The 25652-nt window shown below is 40.6% G+C and overlaps 1 protein-coding gene and 1 pseudogene across 1 annotated transcript in view; both read right to left on the bottom strand.

Annotated features, from left to right (window-relative positions):
• EXOC4 (exocyst complex component 4) overlaps nt 1-25652 on the bottom strand; it is an 871527-nt gene that overhangs the window by 779451 nt on the left and 66424 nt on the right. Inside the window, exons 4-5 of the mRNA XM_049774305.1 lie at nt 18715-18899; nt 8514-8623 (exon numbers count right to left, since the gene is read on the bottom strand). Coding sequence (XP_049630262.1) covers nt 8514-8623; nt 18715-18899 — 295 coding nt within the window. The remainder of the gene's footprint in view (nt 1-8513; nt 8624-18714; nt 18900-25652) is intronic.
• On the bottom strand, nt 4211-4365 carry LOC126033334 (uncharacterized; annotated as a pseudogene).

Below are 25652 nucleotides of genomic sequence, written 5' to 3'. Positions count from 1 at the left end.
AAGCTGAAAGCAGAAATCAATGAAGTGGAAAACTAAAAAAACAATCCAAAAGATCAACAAAAGCAGAAGTTGGTTCTTTGAAAAAATAAACAAGATTGATAGACCACTGGCAAAACTTACAAAGAAAGAGAGAGAGACTGATAACCCTTATTAGAAATAAAAAGAGGGAGATCACAACAGATATTGCAGAGATCCGAAGGGTAATCAGAGACTACTTTGAGAAACTTTATGCTACTAAACATGAGAACCTAGAAGAAATGGAAAAATTCTTGGATACTTATAACCTTCCACAGTAAGTAAGGAGGATGTAGCATATCTAAACACCCCCCATCACTATTGAGGAAATTGAAACTGTAATCAAACATCAAAAACCCCTTCCTCACACCTATATTTATTGCAGCACTATTCACAATAGCCAGGCTCTGGAAACAACCAAGATGCCCTTCAACAGACGAATGGCTAAAGAAACTGTGGTACATATACACAATGGAATATTATGCAGCCGTCAGGAGAGATGAAGTCATGAAATTTTCCTATACATGGATGTACATGGAATTTATCATGCTGAGTGAAATAAGTCAGAGGGAGAGAGAGAGAGAGAGACGCAGAATAGTCTCACTCATCTATGGGTTTTAAGAAAAATAAAAGTCACTTTTGCAACAATCCTCAGAGACAATGAGAGGAGGGCTGGAACTTCCAGCTCACTTCATGAAGCTCACCACAAAAAGTGGTGAGTGCAGTTATAGAAATAACTACACAGAGAACTACCATAATCATGTGAATGAATGAGGGAACTGGAAAGCCTTCTGGAGTACAGGTGAGGGTGGGGTGGGATGGAGGGAGATTTGGGACATTGGTGGTGGGAATGTTGCACTGGTGAAGGGGATGTTCTTTACATGACTGAAACCTAATCACAATCATATTTGTAATCAAGATGTTTAAATAAAGAAAAAAAAGAACTGTTTTTTTTGGGGGGGTGGGGAGGTTGGCTTATTTTTGGGCCACACCATGCAATTCTCAGGGGTTAATTCTTGCTCTGCACTCAGAAGTCACACCTGGCAGGTTCAAGGGACCATATAAAATACTGGGGATTAAAACTGAATCAATCCAAGTTATCCATGTGCAGGACAAATGTCCTATCTCTGTGCTACCATTCCAAATGAACTCTTTTTCACTACATCAGATGTGTGAGTGCCAAGAAGAGGAACTTCATCTCCATGTATGTTAGGATTGATAGTTCTGTCCCATATAGAGAATTTTTAAAATATCAGACCCAGGACTGCAGAGTGGGTATAAAGTCTTTGCCTGTATGTTGCTGATCCCAATTCAATTCTCAGCACCACATATGGATCCCCAAACACTACCACAGGGTAGTACATGGTGATAGCACAGAATCAGGAATAGATTTCAGCAACATGGGATATGGCCCAATGTCCCTTCTCTCCCACCAAGCATCCCATCCAAAATCAAATAAGACACAAAGTGCTTTATATAATAATTTTTATAAAATAAAACAAGACTTCAACAAATAAACAAAAATCCAAAAGACAACAGTGGGGAAAAATTTTTCACTTTTGCTGCATTTAGATATTGCTGCTTAACCAATGTTGATACCAAAAAGAAGTCCAGTTTCATTATAGTTACAGTCTCAGCAATCCCAGTAGGAATGTGAAGAAAATGAATAAAGAAGCCACAAATGAAAAGTCTGTGTACCCTGGGAGTCATTGCTCATGTCAAAATGTTCCCAAGGCTGTTTCCAAATCAAAGGACAGACTGGAATCCAAAAGCTTAAATCAACATTTTGTAACAGTTATTAGATTTTCTCCATTCTTCTACCTAAGTTATCGTTGAATTACTACATCTAAATTAGACATGAATTTCTCTCTATATTACTAAATAGTATGACTAGTGAGAATATTAAGAGAAAAGATTGAAAACTTCCTCCCATACTTATTTCAATTGGGAACATCATGTCTAGGGTAAAATTACTGACCATCTTATCTTGTTCAATCTGAACCAATCACTCAACCTCCCTGAATTCAGTTTTCAGGGATTATATACACTTTTGTTAACTTATATATAAATGAGTTTTTGAAATATTAACTGAGAGTACAGGAGCCTTTTTATATTTATAGCTTTATTTTTCCTGTTAAACTATTATTTATATTTTTGCCTATTTTTCATTAAGTTTGTTTTATTGATTTCTATGGGGATCTTTGTAAGTTTGAGAGACTTTTTGTGGGATAAATTTAACTTTCATTATATAGGGACTCTTCTATAAATTGTCCATTGTTTAACCAGTTCATTATTATGTCAGTTCTTTTGTTGATTTTTAGTATTTAAGAATGTGAAGGGCCCGGAGAGATAGCACAGCGGCATTTGCCTTGCAAGCAGCCGATACAGGTCCAAAGGTGGTTGGTTCGAATCCCGGTGTCCCATATGGTCCCCCTTGCCTGCCAGGAGCTATTTCTGAGCAGACAGCCAGGAGTAACCCCTGAGCATCGCCGGGTGTGGCCCAAAAACCAAAAAAAAAAAAAAAAAGAATGTTAAGTAGATGCTAATCATTTTTCTGTTAATGGGTTGCTTGCTTCCATCAATCTGCTGATTTTGCAATTTATAATTAAATGGTTTTAGTTAATTATATAATGTACATACATAAATATATATTTTATAACTTACATATATGGTGAGAAGCAAATAGAACATATATGATAACATATAACATATGTTATTAGCACCTGTCCTAAGTAACTCACAGTATAAGATAATTATATCGGTTGAATGCTACAATGCATTTTGCAAGCTCTAATATGTAAACTGGTAAAAGTCTCCCACAGAAAAATCACTCGTGGCTCTACCACTAAATAAGACATCTGAAAAATGACTCATTCACAAGCAATCAAAATTCTCATTTAATTAATAATAATCTGAAAGTTCTCAGAATCACCTCTAACCTTAATTTATGGCACCCCTATGGGAGAACTGGTCTACCCAGAGGTTCCCCATTGGAAGTTCATCTATAAAAATGTCAGTTCTAATGGATTATACCCTCAATCCTCCTATTTCTCTAGATGAGGGGCACTGTAAGAGCCCTTGGTTCAATTCCCTGTAGAAATGAATATTTCTCTGTAGGCTGACTTGCAAAGCCCCTCACAAATAAGACTTTGAGGTAATAATACTCATTACTATGAACAGGACAATACTTCCACCCTTTATTACAGGACATTTCTTCTGCACAATGCGTTTTATGTGCATTTAGTAATATTTTATGCCATTCTATATACATGGTTTTCGCTTTCCTCATTTATACATTCCCCTTTAATGAAGTGCCCAAATTTAATATGATCTGAAAAACTAGAACTGTAATGACAGATAATTTCAAGAATATCAAATTTTCACAAGTGAATTAAGACAACTTCAGTTGAAGAGAGGATGTACAGAGTGTAAGCAGAGACGATTCTTCCCCAGACATACACATGTCCTGTGAATGCTCCCTTACACAGTAAGAAGACCTGACAGAAAAGACAAAGTCCTGAACTGAGGGGTAAGCACACAGGTCCTTACTAGAGGTGAGAGAAGGCAGAAGAGTTGGTCAGAGCTGCCTCCACTGATTGTAAAGGTGGAAGGAGGAAGCAGTTAGCAAAAGAAAGCATGGATTCTAGAAGGAGGAAAGATGAAGAAACAGATTCTTCCATGAAGTCTCTCCAGAAAGAGGACAGCCCTGCCCAAGAGTTCACTTCAAACCCAAGACTCCCAGCAGACTTGGAACCTCCCAGCCCATGACTGGGACATACACCATGGACTCTGGTGTATGAGTTGTTGTTTTGCGTAATGGCAGCAACTCATACACCAGAGTCCACCTCATACATCTTCAAGAAAACCAGCTTGTTAAAACAATATGCGCCAGACCCAGTATCTGACTTAAAAATCACACCTCTACTACTTATCAGCTGTACCAACTTATACCAAATGTTAACTTACGCCTCAGTTTCCTACTCTGTAAAATACTGCCAATGGCAGTTCCACTGATTAGGTTAGTTTCATTCATATTGAGCAATTACACACACACACACACACACACACACACACACACACACACACACACACACACACACACTCTCACAGTTGTTTCTATATTGTTCAACATGCAATAGGCACAAAACATATTAGGTTCTGTAGTTACTGACTTGATTCAAGAACATTTTCCCCTCAGGGGAGTGCTTGAAAGCAGCCCCCCACTACCACAAATTAGTTTCCCACATTTGGAGAAATCACAGGAGTCAGCACATCCAGAGTGAAATGGAGAAGCCTCACCCTGGATAAACCACTTTCATGATCATGGTATCTCCCCTGCCAGGTAAATATGATTCAAGAACATGTTAACTACCTGCTCATGAGATCAACAGTCTTAAAAACCACCAGAAAAAAACATCCTCTGTAGCAATAGCAGCATCAAGAGAGGATCCTTTAACTTATCAGAGGTAGGTCAATAACCAGTAATGTAGGAAGAGAGACCAAGATCAGAGGGTCACCGCACTGCACTCTGTGATAAATGCAGATCATGAGCCCTGACAAAGGAAGTGTCCATTAAAGATGAAAAGTGAAAATGAATTAATGAAAGCAGAATTCACTTCTACCAAAATTTGCCAGAATTGGCATTTTGCAGCATATTGGGTATTTATCCAGCTTTCTGTTAGCAGGCCAGCCCTATCATCTTTATAAACAACAAAAATTTTTTCTTTCACTTAGCCATTGACTTAGCACTGTTTAAGTAATATAACCAACAAAGAATGATAGATTTGCATTATGAAATACAAAGATACAACAATGGTCATTTCCATGGAAAAAAGATCTGAATCAAAACATAAATATTTTCTGTATCACAATTACATCCTATATAATAACCGAAAAGAGTTAAAACCTAAAATAATAAATTAAGTCAATAAAAAAAAACAACAGTAAATCAGAAAACAGAAGAAAATGAAATCTTCAATCTTTTAACTCCAGGAAGAAGCTTGTATCAAGGAAACTAACAGAAAAATCTATTATAAAATAATTCCTATACTTTCCCCACAGTCAAAGCAATAAACTTCAAGACTCTAAGCCTAAATAACCCTAACTTTTAATTAAATATTTTAAAAGGTAATTAAATATGCCCCAGCAACAATATTGTTAGGCACTCAAAAGAAACACTTTCAATTAGCAACACAAAATATATTGATTGAACCCACGGTATTTTTACCTTTTCATTAATTCAGGCTCTATAAGATGACAGAGCCAGCAAGAACCACTAAAACGCTTTTCCTTGGAAAGTCAACAGTAATCAACATTACTATTTCTTTAAGAGGCCTGGAGAGTTTTGGCTGTCATACAAAAGCATCCTGCAGGGACTGACAGACACCTCCCACCACCACTGCTCCCCAAGCCAGAGTTGCAATGGCAGAGACATTCTCAAAGCCTCCCTGAGCTAAGCAATCTCCATCTAAGCAGAGATCTTTGCATCTAGATTTAAAGCAGCCCACAAAGTCATTTGATAGTAGCCAAGTCCTCAAACTGTGTATTGAGTGTGTGAGGGTGTATGTACATGCCTATTTGCATGTCCCTGTCTCCTCACACATAAACAGACTTGGATAAAGACCACTGAAGTTCTAAAGGCTAAGGATAAAGGTCCCACTTTCAAGGTCCAGATGTAGAATGTAAGATGGGAAAGAGCTGGGGAAATGTAATATAAGGGCATGGCAAGGAAGACAGCTCAAAGGGCTTGAACATATACATGTGCCTCGTTCAGTCCCTCATACCACATTCCCCCAAGCAGCACCAGGTGTGGCCCCAGTGGCAGCCATCACAAGTTAGCAGGAAATTTCCACATCACTGGGCTTTGAGCATTGAGCCCATCATGCCCACATGACTAGAACTTGCTAAGTATTATTTGGAGGCAAGGGGATCCAAAGGTAAAGGCCACAGGGAAAAGCAAGGTGACAGAACAGAGGCAAATGCATTGCATTCAGAGAGTACTCTCAACCAGTCTCAGAAAACAAACCATGGTGGACAAATCAAACACCTCCATAGCCAGATTCTGCAACAGGCTAGATTCAGTGACTTGTCTCCAGCCCAAAAGGGGTAATCAAAATGCCACCAAACAGCCCAGATCTGACTAAGCAGTTAGGGAAGAGCAGTACTAGGTTCACCCATGTGATGGTATGGGAAATCGCCATGCCCCCCCCCCCCAAAAAAAAAAAAAACAGAGGAGCCAGAGCAATAGCACAGTGGTGGGGCATTTGTCTTGCATCCAGCTGACCCAGGATGGACCTAGGTTCAATCCCCAGCGCCCCATATGGTCCCTCAAGCCAAGAGCGATTTCTGAGCGCATAGCCAGGAGTAACCCCTGAGCGTCACTGGGTGTGGCCCAAAAACAAACAAACAAAAAAGAAACTCAAGGCTGGAATAGTCCCCTGGGTTAATCAAACAAACCTAGATAGTTGTGTAATGGCTGGAAATATGCACCTAAGCAGAAAACACCCTGCTAGGTCAGAATAAACTACTATAACTTCACAACTATACATTAAAGGCACTTGCTAATCACACAATCATCCTAGGGTCAAAACTATGTATTCATTCCAGCCTCTGATCTTAAGGAATATGGTAACTTACAAATAGTAGTGCACATGTTGGGAGCCAGGGGAGAAGATAGATATTCAGGGTTAATAAAAAGGCCCAGCAGAGGGGCCGGCGAGGTGGCGCTAGAGGTAAGGTGTCTGCCTTGCAAGCACTAGCCAAGGAAGGACCGCCGTTCGATCCCCCGGCATCCCATATGGTCCCCCCAAGCCAGGGGCAATTTCTGAGCGCTTAGCCAGGAGTAACCCCTGAGCATCAAACGGGGGTGGCCCAAAAAAAAAAAAACAAAAAAAGGCCCGAAAGCTCCCTCGTAGGGGCTGCTCAGGGTAGTCACAGCATCTGTCTCATTCTTTGCAACAGATACTGCTGGACATAGTGGATGGTACCATATCAGCTTTGGGATGGTGATCCCCACACCAGGGCACAAACCTCAGGACCCCCAAGAGGCCTATAGGCATCTCAACTGCAGCAACTGCAGCATTTAAGAAAATTCAGAGGTAAAACACTCCATGACATTAAGACTAAAGGCATCTTTACGGGGGAAACAGCACTCTCCAAACAAGTGGAAGCACAGATAAACAGGTGGGAATATATTAAGCTGAGAAGCTTCTGCACCTCAAAGGAAATTGTGCCCAGGATACAAGAGCCACCCACTGAGTGGGAGAAACTATTCACCCAATACCCATCAAATAAAGGGCTAATATGCAAAATATATAAGGCACCGATAGAACTTTACAAGAAAAAAACATCTAATCCCATCAAAAAATGGGGAGAAGAAACGGACAGACACTTTGCCAAAGAAGAAATACAAGTGGCCAAAAGGCACAAGAAAAAAAATGCTGCACATCACTTATCATCAGGGAAATGCAAATCAAAATAACTAGAAGTACCATCTCATGCCACAGAGATTGGTGCACATCACAAAGAATGAAACAAGCAGTGCTAGCGGGATGTGGAGAGAAAGGAAATCTTATCCACTGCTGGTAGGAATGCGGTCTAGTGCAACCTTTATGGAAAGCAATATGGAGATTACTCCAAAAACTGGAAATTGAGCTCCCATACGATTCAGCTAGACCACTCCTAAGGATATACCCTAGGAACACAAAAATACAATACAAAAAAACCTTCCTCACACTTACATTCATTGCAGCACTATTTACAACAGCCAGACTCTGGAAATAACCAAGATGCCCCTCAATAGGTAACATACATATACACAATGGAATATTATGCAGCCATCAGAAGAGATGAAGTAAAAAAAATTTTCCATACATGGATGTACATGGAATCTATTATGCTGAGTGAAATAAGCCAGAGGGAAAGAGATAGACACAGAATAGTATCACTCATCTATGGGTTTTAATAAAAATAAAAGACATTTTTGCAATACTTCTCAGAAACAAGAGAGGAGGGCTGGAGGTCCAGCTCACGACATGAAGCTCACCACAAAAGGTGATGAGTGCTGTTAGAGAAATAACTACACTGAGAAATATCATAAAGATGTAAATGAATGAGGGAAGTAGAAAGCCTGTCTAGAGTACAGGCGGGAGTGGGGTGGAGAGAAGAGAGACTTGGGACATTGGTGATGGGAATGTTGCACTGGTGAAGGGGGTTGTTCTTTACATGACTAAAACTCAACTAAAATCATATTTGTAATCAAGGTGTTTAAATAAAGGTATCAAAAAAAAAAGAAAAAGAAAAATTCAGAGGCTGAAAACTTACCTCTCTAGGTACAGTTCTGGAGGCCTTTCTCCCTCCAGCCAACTGGTGGTTTGGGTCATTCCAGAACCACAATCTCAAGTCCACCATCACCTCATGGCTGGTCACTGCTTGGAAACGAGATAAAACAACCCCCCCACCTCCTAAAAAAAAAAAGGTAATTTTAAAGAAAGACTTACCACTTGAACTCCCAGGAGTAGAAAACTGAGAACTATCGAGGAAAGTTCGTGGTGTAGGCAGATTTGTAACGTCAATCAGAGGCATAGGCGAAACATCTTTCACAAGGGAGCTATAGGAGAAAGGAAAACTCAGTCACAAGTGCCACAAAACTTCAGGAGACCCAATCCATGTCCACCTCCTTCCACCTTCCATTATGAGCCTGCTTCCATGTGACTTTAAACAGCCCCTGGGTGTTTCTTGGATAGCAGTCATGGCCAGACGCTGCCATGAAGAGGTACATAGCAATAGCTCATGATATCATGTTTTTATTGTCTTTTCTTTCCACTACTGGCTAAAAGTATTTTATTTTTATTTATCTGTGGGACCATCTGGGCAACCTCCTTATACCCAAATGATACCATGTAATTGTAGTATCCTCCTTTTTTTGTACTCCAGGAACTTAGCAGTGTGAAATGACACAATAGATCATGATAACTGAAAGTTAAAAGAAGTAAAGTCTTATTCAACTTGTAGAGGTGTTCTACAGTGCTTTGTAAAAAAAATTATTTATTTTTTGGCTTGTGGACCACTCTCAACAGTGCTCAGGAGGTAACTCTTTACCCTGTGCTCTGGGATCACTCCTAGTAGGATTCAGGGGATCATATGCGATACTGGGAATTAAACCGGGGTCAGTCACATGCAAGGTGGCTTATCTTACCATATCTTACCACCTTACCACCTTACTATGCTCTCTCTCTGGTCCATATTTTTAAATGATTTTAAAAATTGCTTGCTTGTTGCAGATTCTGGGTACTCCCTACATTTTCTCAGTGACTTATAGCATCTTCTTTGCGAGTGTGAACTTATAAGTTTGATCCCAGCTCTGATGTTTGTTCCTGGTAGCTGTGTATATGTGAACACTGCAGCTTAGAAGATGTACAAGCAACACAGCCAGTGAAACACAACAGTGAAACCTCCAATGAGCACGAGAGCCTGAGTATGCATGAGCCCCACTACTGAAGGAGTGAGAGACCTGCTGGTGTCTCAGTGAGATGTAGGATACCAAAGCCAGGGATGCTTGTGAACTCTGTCACAATAGCAACCACTACAATCAGCACGAACACAAGAAGAAAAACAAAGGTTCATAAATTTCAGGATGTTGAGAACCACTATAATAAAAGATGATTTATGAATCTCCAACAGGTTAATTCAGTATCTGATTACCCATTTCATCTTTTCCAAAGAGACTCAGTCCTTCATTCCAATGATTAGCTTTAGAGTCTCTAGAATAAGCACATTAATTTCACATGACACAAAGACTATAAAAAACAATTAAAGTTTTGAGTTAATCACCATTCACAGGCATCTGTTAAGTGTAAAAACAGAGGCGATGCCAAGGCAAGTAGCACCTATGCCCTCCCATCCAGAAACAACGACTACATTAATGGCACCTCCAATAAAAAAAGTTCCTCCATGTGTCACAGGTAGACTGCAAAGCTCCTGCCTCCCCTCCCACACACACACATCCATACTCCTTTTGGGCCAAGTCTAGACACACACACTCGCACACACAAGCATTCCTTTGGGGCCAAGTTTAGGTATGCATTTGAACACTAATTTGTTTTGTTTTGTTTTAGAACTACAGCTAGTGATGCTTTCTTGGCTCTGCATTCAGGATCACTCCAGGTGGGCTCAGTAGACCATGTGGGATTCTGAGAACAGAGCCTGGGTTAGTCACATGCAAGGCTAGAATCCTACCCACTGTACTATCACTACAGCTCCAATGAGCACTAATTGTTTTAAAAGTAAGCATGTCATTTCAGAAAATTGTGACTGCTAAATTTTTGTTTTGTTTTGTTTTGTTTGGGTCACACCCAGCAGTGCTCAGGGGCTACTCCTGGCTCTATGCTCAGAAATCGCCCCTGGCAGGCTCAGAGGACCATATGGGATGCTGGGATTCAAACCACCATCTTTCTGTATGCAAGGCAAACGCCCTACTGCTGTGCTATCTTTCCAGCCCCGCAACTGATAAATTTTATGTTGTAACTGGTGTAGCAGATAAAGTATTTACTTGCCTTGTATCTGTAAGGCAATGAGTTGGATCCCACCACTGATCAGTAAGGGAGAAAGTGAAGCATGATGAAATAATTTGTACAAACAGTTAGTATTGAGGCAGAAGTAGGCCTGAGTGATAACTATCACAATCATTAATTCCCCCTCTTTCCTCTTACAATGAAAATTACTACTGCACGAGGAATCCGATTGTGGCCCTGATTGAATTTGCCAAATTATGTTTCTCAGGCAAAAAGAGTTTTGAGTAGAAAAGTCTAAAGAGATCCCAAGTCTAAAAAAAGTTTAAAATTCCCAGCCTAATCTAGCATAAATAAATAAACAAATACATAAATGACTGGGTTTAATTGCAGTACATAGTTTTCCTTGCATGCTACCAACCCATGTACAATTCCAGCATAGTACATGGTCCACCAAGTACTGTCACCAGTATCGCCTGAGCACTGTAGGGTGTAACTCAAATATCCACACTATACCAAACCCCAAAAAAATCTAACTAGCCTTCTAATCCATGGCCGTGCACAGTAGTGTTAAATCAACTAGGTAAAAGATCTCTCCACTTGTCTTTGATATACTGACAACTCTCAGCTTCTCATTTGTATCCTTTCAAGCACTTTATTCCAGCTCTTCACCCAGAGCTGGAAAACCAGCTCTCCACTCCACCCCATGTTCCAGATCTGGAGGTTCCAACAGAGGGTCATGACTGTGGATTAAGCAGCAAATGTGGCTTCCATTTTTCAAGACACGGAGAGACATCACATATTTTATAACTGGTATAAAGCAAACATGGGGTTGTCATAAAGCACCAGCACATACAATGCCAATGAGTGGGAAACATGTCTAAGTGTGGAACACAGGATACTAAGTCTGGAAGTGAGGCAATATCAGTGAAGGACACACACAAGCACAACATGCATGAATATCTATGTGAATAGAGATGGACAAACATCTGTAGCGCACGCCTATAAACACAGATATGAGGAGCCAGAGAGATGGTAATGTGGGTAGGGACCTACCTGGTATACAGCCAACCAGATTTGATCCCCAGCACCCTACGTGGTTCTCTGAGCCTGCCAAGAGTGATACTTGAGCACAGAGCCTGGTGTAAGTCCTGAATACAGCCAGGTGTACCCCCCCCCTAAATAAATAAACACAGAGATGCATTAACTTGGTTTAGATTAAAACCTCCAACTACTCTCTAGTTTTCTCCTCAAGCTCCATTTTAGTTAAATACAGGGCGATAGATGGATGTCATTTTACTTCTAAGAACAGAGCCCGGTGAGTTCATTATCAGAGCCAGAAGGGTCCTATATCTCCATCAATAAACTTTTCGAAAGTCAATTCACTACAAAACAACTTTCATAGACTCATCCCTCTTGTTAAAATTGCCCCCTCTGGGCTTCAATTTTCTCCTTGGTGGACACTAACCTAAAGGTAAGTGACTCTAGATGACTCTCAGCATTTTTCCTTCTTTTATGGAAGACCTCCATCACCCAAGTTCAAGAACAACCCACTACTCCCTCAGTTACTGCCACACAAAGGTGGTGATGCTGCTGACAGATGGCATGTTTCAAGGGTAGAAACACGGTTTCCTTAAAGGGAAGGCAGTCCTGTTCTCACCAGGCAGCAGATATAAAGGTATTTGAAGTATTAATCATTGCCCTAGAAGCTCTAATACTTTCACAAAAAGTATTTTTTAAAAAAAATAATAATAAATCAACATAAAGGGCCAGAGAAGTAATACAAAGTTTAAAAAAAGATATGCCTTGCATGAGGCCAAGCCTGGCCTCCAAACTCTACCAGAGTGGGCTGGAGCAATAGCACAGCAGTATGGTGTTTGCCTTGCACAGCCTACCCAAGATGGACTCGGGTTCAATCCCCATCATCCCATATGACCCCCAAGACTGCCATGAATGATTTCTGAGTACAGAGCCAGGAGTAGTTTCTGAGTGTCCCCGATGTGGCCCCAAAACAAAAAAAAAAAACAAAAACAAAAATAACTCCACCAGGGTGATCCAGGTACGCGAACTTCCGAAGAGTCCAAGCAACATCTCATCCCTGCATTGCCCTGCTGACCTGAGAAGGTCCCAGAGGCACGTTGGGACACCTCAGCATCATTTAGCAGATTTCCCACCTCCCTAGAAAATTATTTTTCAAAATTAGATATCAAACACCAAGTTTCTCATGAATAAACTCTAGCATACTTTATTTTGAAATAAATATTGATCAAAAATTACTTTTTTGGTGCTGGAGCAATAGCCTTGCATACAGCCAACTCAGGACAGGTCTGGGTTCAATTTCAGGCATCCCATATGGTCCTCCCAGCCTGCCAGGAGTGATTCCTCAGCACAGAACCAGGAGTAACCCCTAAGCACAGTTGGGTATGTCCCAAACAAAAAAATTACTTGCCTTTTTTCAGAACAAAGGTCTCTTTCAAACCTATTGAGAATCCTGCATAGCTATTGAGAAAGACAGCTGCTACACATTCCATATTCCCCCCCCCCCAAAAGAAACCCTGCTAAATGATGGGGTTGGAGAGATAGCATAGATGTAGGGCATTTGCATTGCATGCAGAAGGACGGTAGTTCCAATCCCAGCATCTCATATCGTCCCCCGAGCCTGCCAGGAGCAATTTCTGAGCATAGAGCCAGGAGGAACCCCTGGGCTGAATGCTGCCGGGTGTGACCCAAAAACCAAAAAAAAAAAAAAAAAAATTAATTTTAAAAAAACCTTGCTAAATGCATGTTGCCTTACCAGTAAAGCAGAGTTTGAACCCTGGCTCTGCCCACATACACCACAGAATTGCTATTTAGGATCGCTTACATGTGCTTCACCATCACACCACAACATGATCAAGCATGTGCCACCCAGCCCAGCCCATCACTGCCACATCAACAAAAAGAAAGGGAAGTGAGGTTGGAGAGAAGGTTTAAAGGGTCAGAGCACATATTTTAAATACAAGAGCCCTGAGTTCAATCCCTGGCATCAGATCAGCATCCAAAACCTGCTGGAAAATTCCCTAATAAGGAATGGCCCCTGAGCACTGCACCAAGAGCAACCCTCAGAGCACCAACTGCATCCCCTCTCCCCAAAATATAAAGATAAGAAATGCCAAGCATTTCCTTTTATTTTTTTGTTTCTTTGCTTCAATTTGCTTTGGGCCACACCCAGTTGCGTTCAGGGGTTACTCCTGGCTCTGTGCTCAGAAATCGCTCCTGGCAGGATCAGGGACCATCCCAGGTCAGCAGCGTGCAAGGCAAACACCCTACCGCTATGCTATCATTCCAGTCCCAAATATCTGTCTTTAAACTAGAACTTTATCTGTGTCTTCACTTAGGAACAGCCATGTTCAACCATGACCAAATTTACACAGCAGCTCACTTGGATGACTTTATGGTCTGACTATAACTTGACAGAGGTGACTTGAACCTTAAATTGTAAACCTAGCGACTGCTGCATTCAGCTCCCTAACCCAGCAGCTGGCACACTGCCTATCAAAGACCAAATGTTGGTGAAAGTTTGCGCGATCACACTGAGCTGAAAAACCTCTGTCAAAGATAACTCACTCTCAGTCAGGAAATTCGCCTGAATAATGAAATAGGAATGGTGCACATTGTAATTCTCCACAGCTCTAAGAACTGGCTGAACATAAAGACAGAATAATGAATAATTGAGCAGGAATAAAAGTTAAAAAACAGTTATAGTCTCAAATGATAGATCAAGAATGAAGACATAATATATAATAAAGTGGGGCTAAGACTCTTCAAAAAAAAAAAAAAAGGTAAAAAAGATAGGGAAAGAACCCAAAGGTAACAGCAGGTATAAAGTAAGGACAGGTGGCCCCAGAGGTAGGGCACATGCCTGGTGTAAGTAAGATCCTGGGCTCAATCCCCATCACTTCCAAACATGATCCCTAGAACAACCCAACCCCCACAATAGAAATGTAAAGGCATGTTCAAATAGGAAGAAATAGGGTAATATTGCAGTGTGGTCAAGGATATTATGTATATATCCAGAAACCAATGAAAATACCAAAATTCCTGAGCCTAAACAATCCTCATATACAATCAGAGAAAGTCCCAGCAAACCAGGTCAGACAGCATAGTCTCAAGCTCTGGCATAATTCATGTTGGTAGCAACTTTTTGAAAAAGAAGAAACTTTTTTTTTGCTTTTTGGGCCACACCCGGTGATGCTCACAGGTTACTCCTGGCTATGCACTCAGAAATTGCTCCTGGCTTGGGGGACCATATGGGACACTGGGGGATCGAATCAAGGCCCATCCTAGGTTAGCCCGTGCAAGGCAAACACCCTACAGCTTGTGACACAGGTTCAGCCCCATAAGAAACTTTATATTTAAAGGCATACAAAGAATTTTATAGAAAAGAAGTTTGTACATGTACACACACACATCATATGCTCATGTACTGCATGGCCATGCATTCACACATCACAAAAATGGGCATGTTCTTTTATCAATATTTTTATATCATCTTGTGCAGAATTATTAAGTCCTATTTCTACATAAACCCCCAATGACTGATATTCTACCTTTTCACTTAAAATCACCTTTAAGACATTACCCATAATTGAACTTATTTTATGTTTTTTTTTTCCAACCACACATGGTAGTACTCCTGGCACTGTACTCAGGGATTACTAGTGGTGGGCTTGAGGGAACCATACAGGGTGCTGGGTCAGCCATATGCAAGGCAAGCACCCTACCCACTGTCCTACCTCTCCAGCCCCACAATACTTGCATACTACAGCAATAATACATGCCAACAAAAAATAACATTCATCAGTGTATGTAATATGAAGTCAGTCTTTCTAATTTGTTTCACCAAACTGATTTTTAATGTGTATGCCTGCACTATTTTTTTTCTTTTGGTATTTTGGAGTTACATCCAGAGATGCTCAGAATTATTTCTGCCTCTGCACTCAAGTATCACTATTGGTAGGTTCAGGGGACAATATCTGATACCAGAGATCAAACCCGAGTTGGCTGCATGCAAGGAAAGTTCACTACCCATTGTGCAATCTCTCTGGCCCTTGTGTGCACAGTTTTGACTAAGTTGTTTTACAATGTATTAAGATCACAAAAGCCGGGCCCGGAGAGATAGCACAGCGGCATTTGCCTTGCAAGCAGCCAATCCAGGACCAAAAGTGGTTGGTTCGAACACCGGTGTCCCATATGGTCTCCCGTGCCTGCCAGGAGCTATTTCTGAGCAGACAGCCAGGAGTAACCCCTGAGCACCATCGGGTGTGACCCAAAAACCAAAAAAAAAAAAAGATCACAAAAGCCCTCTCTATGCTGGCCTCTATAGCATAGAAGTAGAGCATTTCCCTTGCATGTGTGAGGTCTTAGGTTCAATCTTTGGCATGACCCCCCAAAACACACAATCACCCTTATCAAATTCTTTTTCACAAGTTCTACAATTAATTCCTCCATATAAACTAGAGATTTTTATTTAATATGTGACTAAAGTAACATAATTTTCATGCTAATGCTTTTGGTGTATAACTTTCCTGAACCTGCACCCCCACCACCCAAGTGACAAAAACCCTCTAGCACTGTCCTATGCCACTTGTAATCTGTTACAGCCCTCCCATCACCCCAGCATGGTTACCTCAGTTCTGAGGTCAGATTCCAAGGTTTGTTTTCATTGGTAACTGCCCCTTCCCTTGCCATTTCGCTACAAACATATATAATTCCTGAGATCTTCCACATCTGTCCTTCTCCCTCTGACATATTTCACTAACAGCACCTTCTCTAATTCATCCAAGTCAAAAGTCCTCAAACTTCATGAACCTACTTCCCACTTTCCAGGGAAAACACACACACACACACACACACACACACACACACACATACATACACAGAGAAAATCCCCCAGAAATCCACCTTTAAGCAAAGAAAAACTGCCCCCCCCAATTATATCTAAAGTCACAGTTGCTTGCCCCCCTGATCATTCCAGCATCCTTCGAGGTGACAGATTTCGCACTGCAGGAAGCTCTGATATAAGAGAAAGCAAAAGGCATGATTTCATCTTTTCATATTACTACCAGCAGAGCAGTATTCCATTGTGAATATATTTCTTTATCTACTCACATGTCATTGTGTATTTGGGCTTAACAGTTTTCAAACACCAGTTTTACTGGGACTGACATCTTTTGGGACTGACATCTTTAGGAACTGAAATCATGAAACATGTTCACATTTCTTTTTTTACTCTTCATTTCCCTCCCAAATCCCATTCATTATAAGGGTCATACTATCATGCCAGGAGGTCAGCCAGCAGTGCACATGGACCACTAGGCTATAGCCAGCATGGGGGTGGGGGTGGGGGAGACAGGGAGTGCAAGGGATCAAATTCCCATAGTGAGCACATGCTCAACCACCTCAGTTTTGCCCCCACCATACTCCAAGTACCACTTTACACATTGTCCCATTTACCTTTCTTCTGTTAGTTCTACTAGTTGTCTTAATTTTACTTCAAAAATACCCTTCTTTTCTGCATGTGCCTGTGTGTGTGTGTGTTTTCCCTTCCTACAGTAAAACTAATGTGTAGCTGCATTTGTTTTATCAATACCAAGGATCAAAAGGGTCTTTTTATTAGGAGAGAGGCTTCATCTCCCAGATCAAAGAAAGGAAACCATTGCTTTCTACTTAGAAGAGTTGAAGCAAGCAGGTGTATCAGAGCTCAATACACTGGATGCTTCCAGTCAGGTCTGGATCTCAAGGGGATGAAGAAAATATACAGAAATATTTCAAAACCATTTACAAAATAAACATCCAGCATCTGCAGGCCAGCTGCTGGCAAGACAGTTCCACCATCCTCTTCTTGTGGCTGTCAGTGGCACTGACTCATACTTTGCTGTTTCTTCTCCTTTCACCCCCTTCACCACCCTAGTCTAGGACTGGTGACTCAGGCTTCTTTCCCTTAGACTTCAGGAACTAACAACTTTTAGTCAATTCCTTTCCTAATGTATACGATGGTACAATACCTCATCCATTGTAATATATACTGTGTCTTCTTTGGTGACTTTTCAGTGTAGAAATTTTAAAATCTATGTTGATCAACAAAAGTCAAAGGAACTGAATATATTGACTCCTAACAAATTATAAAACTTTAGACTCATTTTAAGCAAGAATTTGCCAATCAGTGTTTATTATCTCCTGCCATCCAAATTTCCCCAATTCTACTGATATATTCCATGGAAATACTAATCTGGCTTACTACTATAGAGTAATCCTTGGCCAAAATTTTTTTATTAAATGTAGCTTTAAGTTTATGATTCTAATCTTGTATACTTGTAAGTTATTTATGTGTAAATTCACAGATTAAATGGCAAGCAATTCCTACAGTTAATTCAAACTTCTAAATTCTTGTGCTTCAGTTCCTGAATCTAGCTCATATCCTACCGTTAACCTTCAAGTACTTCCTTTCCTCATCAAAAGAGCATAACTGACTTTTGTTGTGATGATGGTAGAGGTAGTGGTGCTGGTTCTGAGAATGCCTTTCTGCTGCCTCTATAGAGCAGTGTCCAGTGGGCTGATTACAGTCATCTTAGGGTGAGTTGATAATTATCTCTTTTGCAGAAGTTGGCCTAAATTTTTCCAGGAGCTTAGAGAATTTGACTGTGAAATTCATAAATATTTTCCATTCATTCTACTTTGATTTCACTTGCAAAATGATGTCTCCTCATTTATTGAGGCTTACCTAGGTTTCTTCATTTCATGAGCAATGTATACTGGTATTTTTTGTGTTCCTCTCTGTATTCCTTTGCTATAGGATCACAAACTGGAGGAATAAACAATGTATTAACTCAGGGTTCTAGAAATTGGAAGTCCAAAATCTGGGGATGGGCACACTTGGCTTACTCATTAGCTTGTCAATGGCCAGTGTCATCTGACTAGACAGCAATCATACTGGATCAAAATCCACGCCATTGGCCTCTTGCAAATTCCAATCTCCCAATGCAGTTACATCCTGAGATACCAGGAATTTGTTATCTTAAAGTCAACTTCAGAGATGGTCTGTTATGAAGAAGCCAAAATCTCTACAATAATATCTTGGGAAATAAAGATTATGCTTTAAAAAGTACCACAAGGCCACCAAATATCATAGCTACAAGCCTCCGTAACCAACCTTATTCTCCCTTTCTCCTTGTTCTGCTGCACAACTCGGCTGGTGGATTTGATGTACAGGTGTCGGTGCAACTCATCAATGAGAACCAAGTGGAGGTTCATTTTCTTGCTGTGAAGCTCCAGCCGAAGGTCACTCAGTCCTTCCACCTGGAGCAAGGGTCCCTCCAAAGACTCAACTGCTGATACCTGAACATTGAGAAAGAAGAGAGCCCATGAAGCACAGTGAAACCATCTGGTCATGTGAGAGAGAAGACTTTAAAATAAACTAAAAAAACAAACAAACAAACAAAAAAAAAACCAACAACAATGGGGGCCAGGGAGATAGCCTGGAGGTAAGTCGTTTGCCTTTCATGCAGAAGGACAGTGTGGTTCCAAGCCTGGCATCCCCATGCCTGCCAGGGGCGATTTCTGAGCATAGAGCTAGGAGTAACCCCTGAGCACTGCTTTTCAACCTTCTTAAAACTGGTGGCCAGAGGTGACTTGCCACTGTGAGACCAGTGGTTTACCATCTATTTACAGAGGATGGTAACAATCCACAGATGGGTTGCAAAGGCATATGAACAAGGACACTGAAGCATGCTTGGTGCAGTAGTTGAGTCCTTTCTTGAAGAGTGAAACATCTCAATCACATAGTGCTGCAGTAAACCATTCAGACCCAAGGCAAACATGACAGCACATATGACAGCACAAAGCTGTAGAAATGATGCATTCTCACCCACTGCGTATCTGTGGATACAGGTACCTGGACCTCCCAAATAAAAGGACTCTGTCATTCCTGGTCTCACAAGAACTCTATGCAACAAGTGGCCCCAATCCACTTGGAGTCATTGCCTTGCCAAAATGAAGCTTGAAAGCACTGTATCAACATTTTAAATAATTTTTGCTTGGTCATGATAGTACGGTGAACCCAAATCTATCTGTGTGTCCTTTCTCTCACTCCTTCCAGCATATTTTTGAATGTGAACTGCTCTCCAAGCGCCCACGTGACATCAACTCCCCTTGTCCCAACCCTGTGAAAAAGAAAGGTAGATAGACCATGGAAGAGAGACACTCAGAAATGCATCTGGAGAGATCCTGAGACCAAAAAAGAATTGGGGGGGTGGGGGGGAGAGAAGATGAAAGTTTACAAATTCCTATAACAAACAAAGATGTGGAACTTGGAGGATATGAATTTCCTTCTTACTCTGAGAGTAAAGACTACAAAAGAAAATAGACAATAAAGAACATCTCTATTCATCCCTACGTATATTCCCTATATGTTCATAAAAGAAGAGCTTCAAACAGAGGGAACAGGTGCTATCCGTGAGGGAGAAAAGTAAAAAATAGGACAAATGCCATAATAATAGTGATGATGATGTCAGAAATAATAATGCAGAAGGATTGATGAGAAGCTGAATTCCGAGTGAAAAAAATCTCCCACTCAGGCTACAAATTATACTGGTCAAAGAAAGGTAATAACTGGAAATACTTACTTCGATGTTAAAATATCCAATGTGGTTATAAATATAAACACATTCCTCCTTCAAAGAAAGGAACGGCTAGGGAGGAAGCACTTAGAAACGAACAATCAGAGTCATGTGCACATCAAGATGAAAACAATGCTCAGAGACTAACACTAGTCAACAGTCAAGGCAAAAAGTGGGGGGGGGGGGGGGGATTTGCACTGCTGATACCAGCTAGCTGGAGATGGAGCAGGAAGTACAATGGTGAGCTCACAGAGATGTCTACCACGGTGTTTGATAATCAAACATCAGAAGCAAGTAAGTTCCTGGAAGTTAACCAAGAAAGAATCAAGAAATGGCAAAGACAAGCTCTGAGCCAGTTCACTTTCATGCTGACTTGCAACTGCACTGTGGTAGCAGCCCCTGGGCTTCATGGGAGCTGCCAGACACACCAAATGGAAAGGCAGCCTCAAAATGACCAGGTGGTCCCTACAGAAGACAAACAACAACACATTCATTTACACTTACGCTCAAAAATGGACTTTAACTCAGGTCTCTAGCCAAGAAATAACGATGCATTAACCTTTCGTGACATCAAGATCCAGAAAATGAAAAATAATTTGGTAAACCACCGGTCCATCATGTAGCTTATCCCTTAAAGTAATTAAATTCAGTTGAGATGTTGAGGCTTAAAAACCACCCACTGCACATACTCTCTTGATTTGTTTGCAGAATCTGCATGAAGGTTTTTTAACCCCAACCATTCATATTCCGAACAAAAATTTCTAGGGCAATGTCAACTTTCAAAGTTTTCATGCAGGAATGTTTTTAAACATAAATGAAACACTTAGCACAGGATCTGGCACATACTGAGTGGTCACAGAAATTATTTTTAAGAGAGCCAATTTATTCTGTCAAGAAATAAAGGAAAGCTAGGAGGGCATTTCCAACATGATTTGATGAAGTAATTTCATAAAAGTGCTGCTTCCTTTATGGAACCTCAGAGCCATAAGAGTCTATGGCAAGCACAATGAACACATATGCACTCATGAGAAGTCTTGGAACTTCATGAATGAGAAAAATCTGACCACCACAAAGGGACTGAGATGAGACCTTCCTTGATGTATGAAACTACAGTGCTTTGTTTTCTGACTTCCCTCATTAAAAATCTATTTAAAAAGCTATTATTATGGAAGCTAGACAAGGTCACTGCCTTCCCTATACTGGCCTTACTAAGTGGTACTCAAACCAATTTCAAGGAAATAGTTGTCAAAGCACATTTGAACTCTATGTGTCCATTTAAAATATGAGAATCACTTTTTTGTGTGTATGTGACATTCATCTTAACTAATTTTTAAGTGTCTTACACCTTCATGTTTACTCAGAAAGAACTTAGTAAGGCAGCTAATGTTCAACCCAATAAAGCATAACTGATGGTCAATTCTGTGACCTTGAGGGTCTGGCTTTTAGGTATTTACTAATACATCGGCTTTATTAGAAAAAAATTAAATATTCATCTGCATTTAGAAGAGCAGAAAATTGATCCAAATAAACTAAAAAGTTTACCTTTAATAGAGTAAAAGTGATAATTTCAAAATACACTCCTCCATAGGGGCTGAAAAGACAGTACAGTGGGGTGCAGCGATTGCCCTGCACACAGCATACAATGGTTTGATTCCTGGCATTCCATATATTCCCCCCAGCAAGGCCAGGAATAATTTCTGAGAGTAGAGCCAAGAGTAACCCCTAAGTTGGGTGTAGACCACACACACCACATACACACACACACACCACACACACACATACACGCACACGCGCGCGCACACACACACACACACACACACACACACACACACACACACACACACACTAGAAATTCAAAATGAACTGCACCATTTTCCAGATCTAGTGATTACAAGATACTTTGGAACTAACACCCAAAGAAATAGCAATAGGAATTTTACTGGAGTAAAGAGAGCATCAAAAGTCTCACCACAGAGCTACTGTAATAAATGATAAAAAAAAAAAATGAGTATGGAAGTGTGACCCACACTATCAGATGATATAATAAACTTTACTCAAATTTATAAGATCAAAGCAATAATGGAACTGGTCCAATACCATGCATTCATACCGCAAATAATCTCTATGATGTCATCTCAAATTCTCAAAGAAACCACACTCCACCTTAAGAAGGTAGATTACCATATAACAGACTAGCTAAATGTATTTGGATAGCTCTTCTTACACATATGCTAAAAATACATTTTCCTGGAGGGAAAAAAAAGTACTCTTAGAGAACTTTGCTCACAGAACCATCTATTATTATCTAACAGAACATTAGTGTCCTACTCAACACGGTTGGAAACAGCTCATACAGATAACAAATCTGTTTTGAGTAGAAAACAAATATTTCCTTTAGGATTATGAAAATAGGCAAACATTGACAAAATGTTTTAACACATTTTGAGACTGAACAGAAGCACATGTTTCATTACTTAAATCCTACCTATTTAAGATGAAAAGGAATTCTGAAAAAGTGTTTCCGGAATGCAAAATGTGCTCATGGTACAGATTATATACACTGTATATAATCAAGAATTATCTCATATTATTTTTAAAATTTTGCCTTGAAACTAAGAAAAAAGTACAAGAAAATCTTTGTAATTACAAGCTACCATACCCTGGTATGCACTTTACTAAATGTCCATTTCTCACTTTATTTTACCTTAAAGGAGAGGATATTAGCACAGTTCAAGATCAGCTTTTGAACGTATTGCTCAGGATGATTGAATAAATAGGAGTTTCGATTTTTTTTTTCTGTTTGTGGGTTACACAGAGAGGTTCTCAGGGCCTACTCCTGGCTCCGTACTCAAGGATCACCCCTGACTAAGCTCAGGGGACATGAGGGCAGGAGGACTGATCAGAGTTCACCTTAACCCCTACATTATCTCTGAAACCCTAGAGTTTTGCATGTTAACAAAACAAATGGAGATGTCCTAAGGATCACTAATGTCAGAGAGAGAGAGAGAGAGAGAGAGAGAGAGAGAGAGAGAGAGAGTGTGTGTGTGTGTGTGTGTGTGTGTGTGTGTGTGTGTGTGTGTTTGTATTTGGGGTTTTTGGCACACTCTGCAGAGATCAGGGGTTACTCCAAGGCTCAGTGCTCAGAAATCACTTCTGGCTCAGGGGACCAATGGGAAGCCAGGGATCAAATCTGCATCATCCTGGGTGGGCCACATGCAAGGCAAATGACCTAAAACTGTGCTACAACTCCAGCCCCATTTTTAACAACTGCTTCACTAAAGAAATACTAGGAAAGAAAATACTGATATTTTTTAACTTTCTTGTTGAGAGAAGATTGACTACCCAAGGGTAAATCCATTAGTATCTATATCTACATAGAAATCAGTTCTGGGCCAAAAACAGAAAAATAAAGTAGAATAAACCCCAAAACCAACTTGCTACTGAACCATCTGTTAACTAATAAAATTGCTTACTTTGGCAATGGTGTTCCCTAAGAAAGGGAATGTGTTGCCACTGCTATGTCCAAAATAAACATTTCCTTCAGGAATCTGAGAATTATACTGCTCACAAATGTTTTAGCAGAGTTTTCAATAGGTCAGTGAGTCTCCCTAAAGGATCTTCCTAGTTGGACATCACAACCAATCAGAAAATGATAATTTGGTCCCACTTACAGAAGCAGGAACATTAGGCTATCAGAGAGAACTGGTGCCTTCTCCCTTTCTATATGTATTAAAGAAGATACAGGCAAACTAACAATTGTCAGCCCCCACTAACTGGAAACAGGAATTTAATTCAAGGAACAGGACACAGGCCTTTCGGTGGTGACTATCTAAGAAAATATGTGGGGAAAAAAGTTCAGCTAAACGAAAATGCCAGAAATCTATAACCACCAACAACAAAGAACTGTGCCTTAGAATCCAAGGCATGTCTCTTCGTTCATCACTGCCTTGTTGCTACCCTGCCCCTAAGTACTCCAAGACCACCCACAACCTCAAAACTTCTACATTCAATCTCAGAGGGTCCCAGACAGGCACAAGAAGTCTGTCTGGATATAGTGTCCATTGCTAACCATCTAAATGCAAGCAGGGACAAACATATTTATCATCCAGAATCCTAAATCAATGGCTTACCAAATGCTCCATTTTACAGCATTGTATTTCCCAAAGGAGAAATTTGATTCTTTGTCAGACAAGAACTGGTAAAAGAAACTATATATAGCTTTAAATAAAAAGAATTGATTTGACCATAGGAAACAGCTATTTTTATAAAGCACAGTGATCATTTATTGTCTGTGACATCCAGTTCAATCTAATAGTTAAAGAAGCAGATCTGGGATGTTCACCAATGTTTTTTAGGACTTTAGAGAACCTGATGTATATTACTGCATAGGAAAACTACGATTTTTACAAGCAGAATATATATATATATATTCAGAATATATATATATATATATTCAGAATATATATATATATATATATATATATATATATTGGTCACACCCAGCTGTGCTCAGAGGTTACTCCTGGCTCTACCCTAAGAAACTAGCAGGCTCGGGAGACCATATGGGATGCCCATATTCGAACCACTGTTCTTCTGCATGCAAGGCAAACACCTTATCTCCATGCTATCTCTTCAGCCCCCAGAATATTATTATAATATGTAATATGAAACCACAAGTCTGGGGACCCTAAAGGAGTAGTCTGTCTGTCTGTCTGTCTCTCACTCTCTCTCTCTCTCTCTCTCTCTCTCTCTCTCTCTCTCTCTCTCTCTCTCTCTCTCTCCCTGTGACACATAACAAACACACACTTCAATTACTGTTATTTATTAATCTCATGATATCATCCACTCAATTTCTGTTTATAGCCTAACAACAGCCACTACAGGGAATGACAATCAACAGCTCTTCCCAAAAACTGAAATGGAGAGTGAAAGGTCCGGAAGTCCTAATTTTAGCTGCCCGGCGCAAAGAAATGAAGAGGCGTATGAGTTCCAGCAGATGCTTTAAAAAGTGCTTTTAATACTGACCATTATGAATGGTCAGGGTCTATGAATTCCCACCAGAATTCAAGAGACCCTCTGTGGGTCCCTCGTTACCCCCCTTATTATAGGATGGGAAGTGGGAGGGGAAGAAGAGTCTTGAGGGCTGGACTTCCGCTACGATAACACCAATGATTCGTGAGGTAGGGGTAGAGGTGGGGCCGAGGCAGTGACGACTTCCTTAAGGGGGCAGGGGCACCCACCAAGGTTGGTGGGGGGGGGGGGCTGATTTCCCTTTTCAATCCCCACTTCTTGTACTGGAGGCTTCTATCCTAGAAGCCAATGTGATTTTGGGGCCTTTACTTTCTGATATTACTGGTCATAATTATTTGCATGAGCTTAACCTGCATGGGCCAATGGCTACCAGAAGTAAAAAGGCTTAGGAGGGGCCCCAGTAGGAGTATTAGATAGGGGAGAATTCCATGCCATAAAGACC

The sequence above is a fragment of the Suncus etruscus genome, chromosome 1 (assembly GCF_024139225.1).
Source record: "Suncus etruscus isolate mSunEtr1 chromosome 1, mSunEtr1.pri.cur, whole genome shotgun sequence".
NCBI classification, from domain to species: Eukaryota; Metazoa; Chordata; class Mammalia; order Eulipotyphla; family Soricidae; genus Suncus; species Suncus etruscus.
Note: the sequence above shows the minus strand (reverse complement) of the source record. Positions and strands in the feature narration are given on the sequence as shown.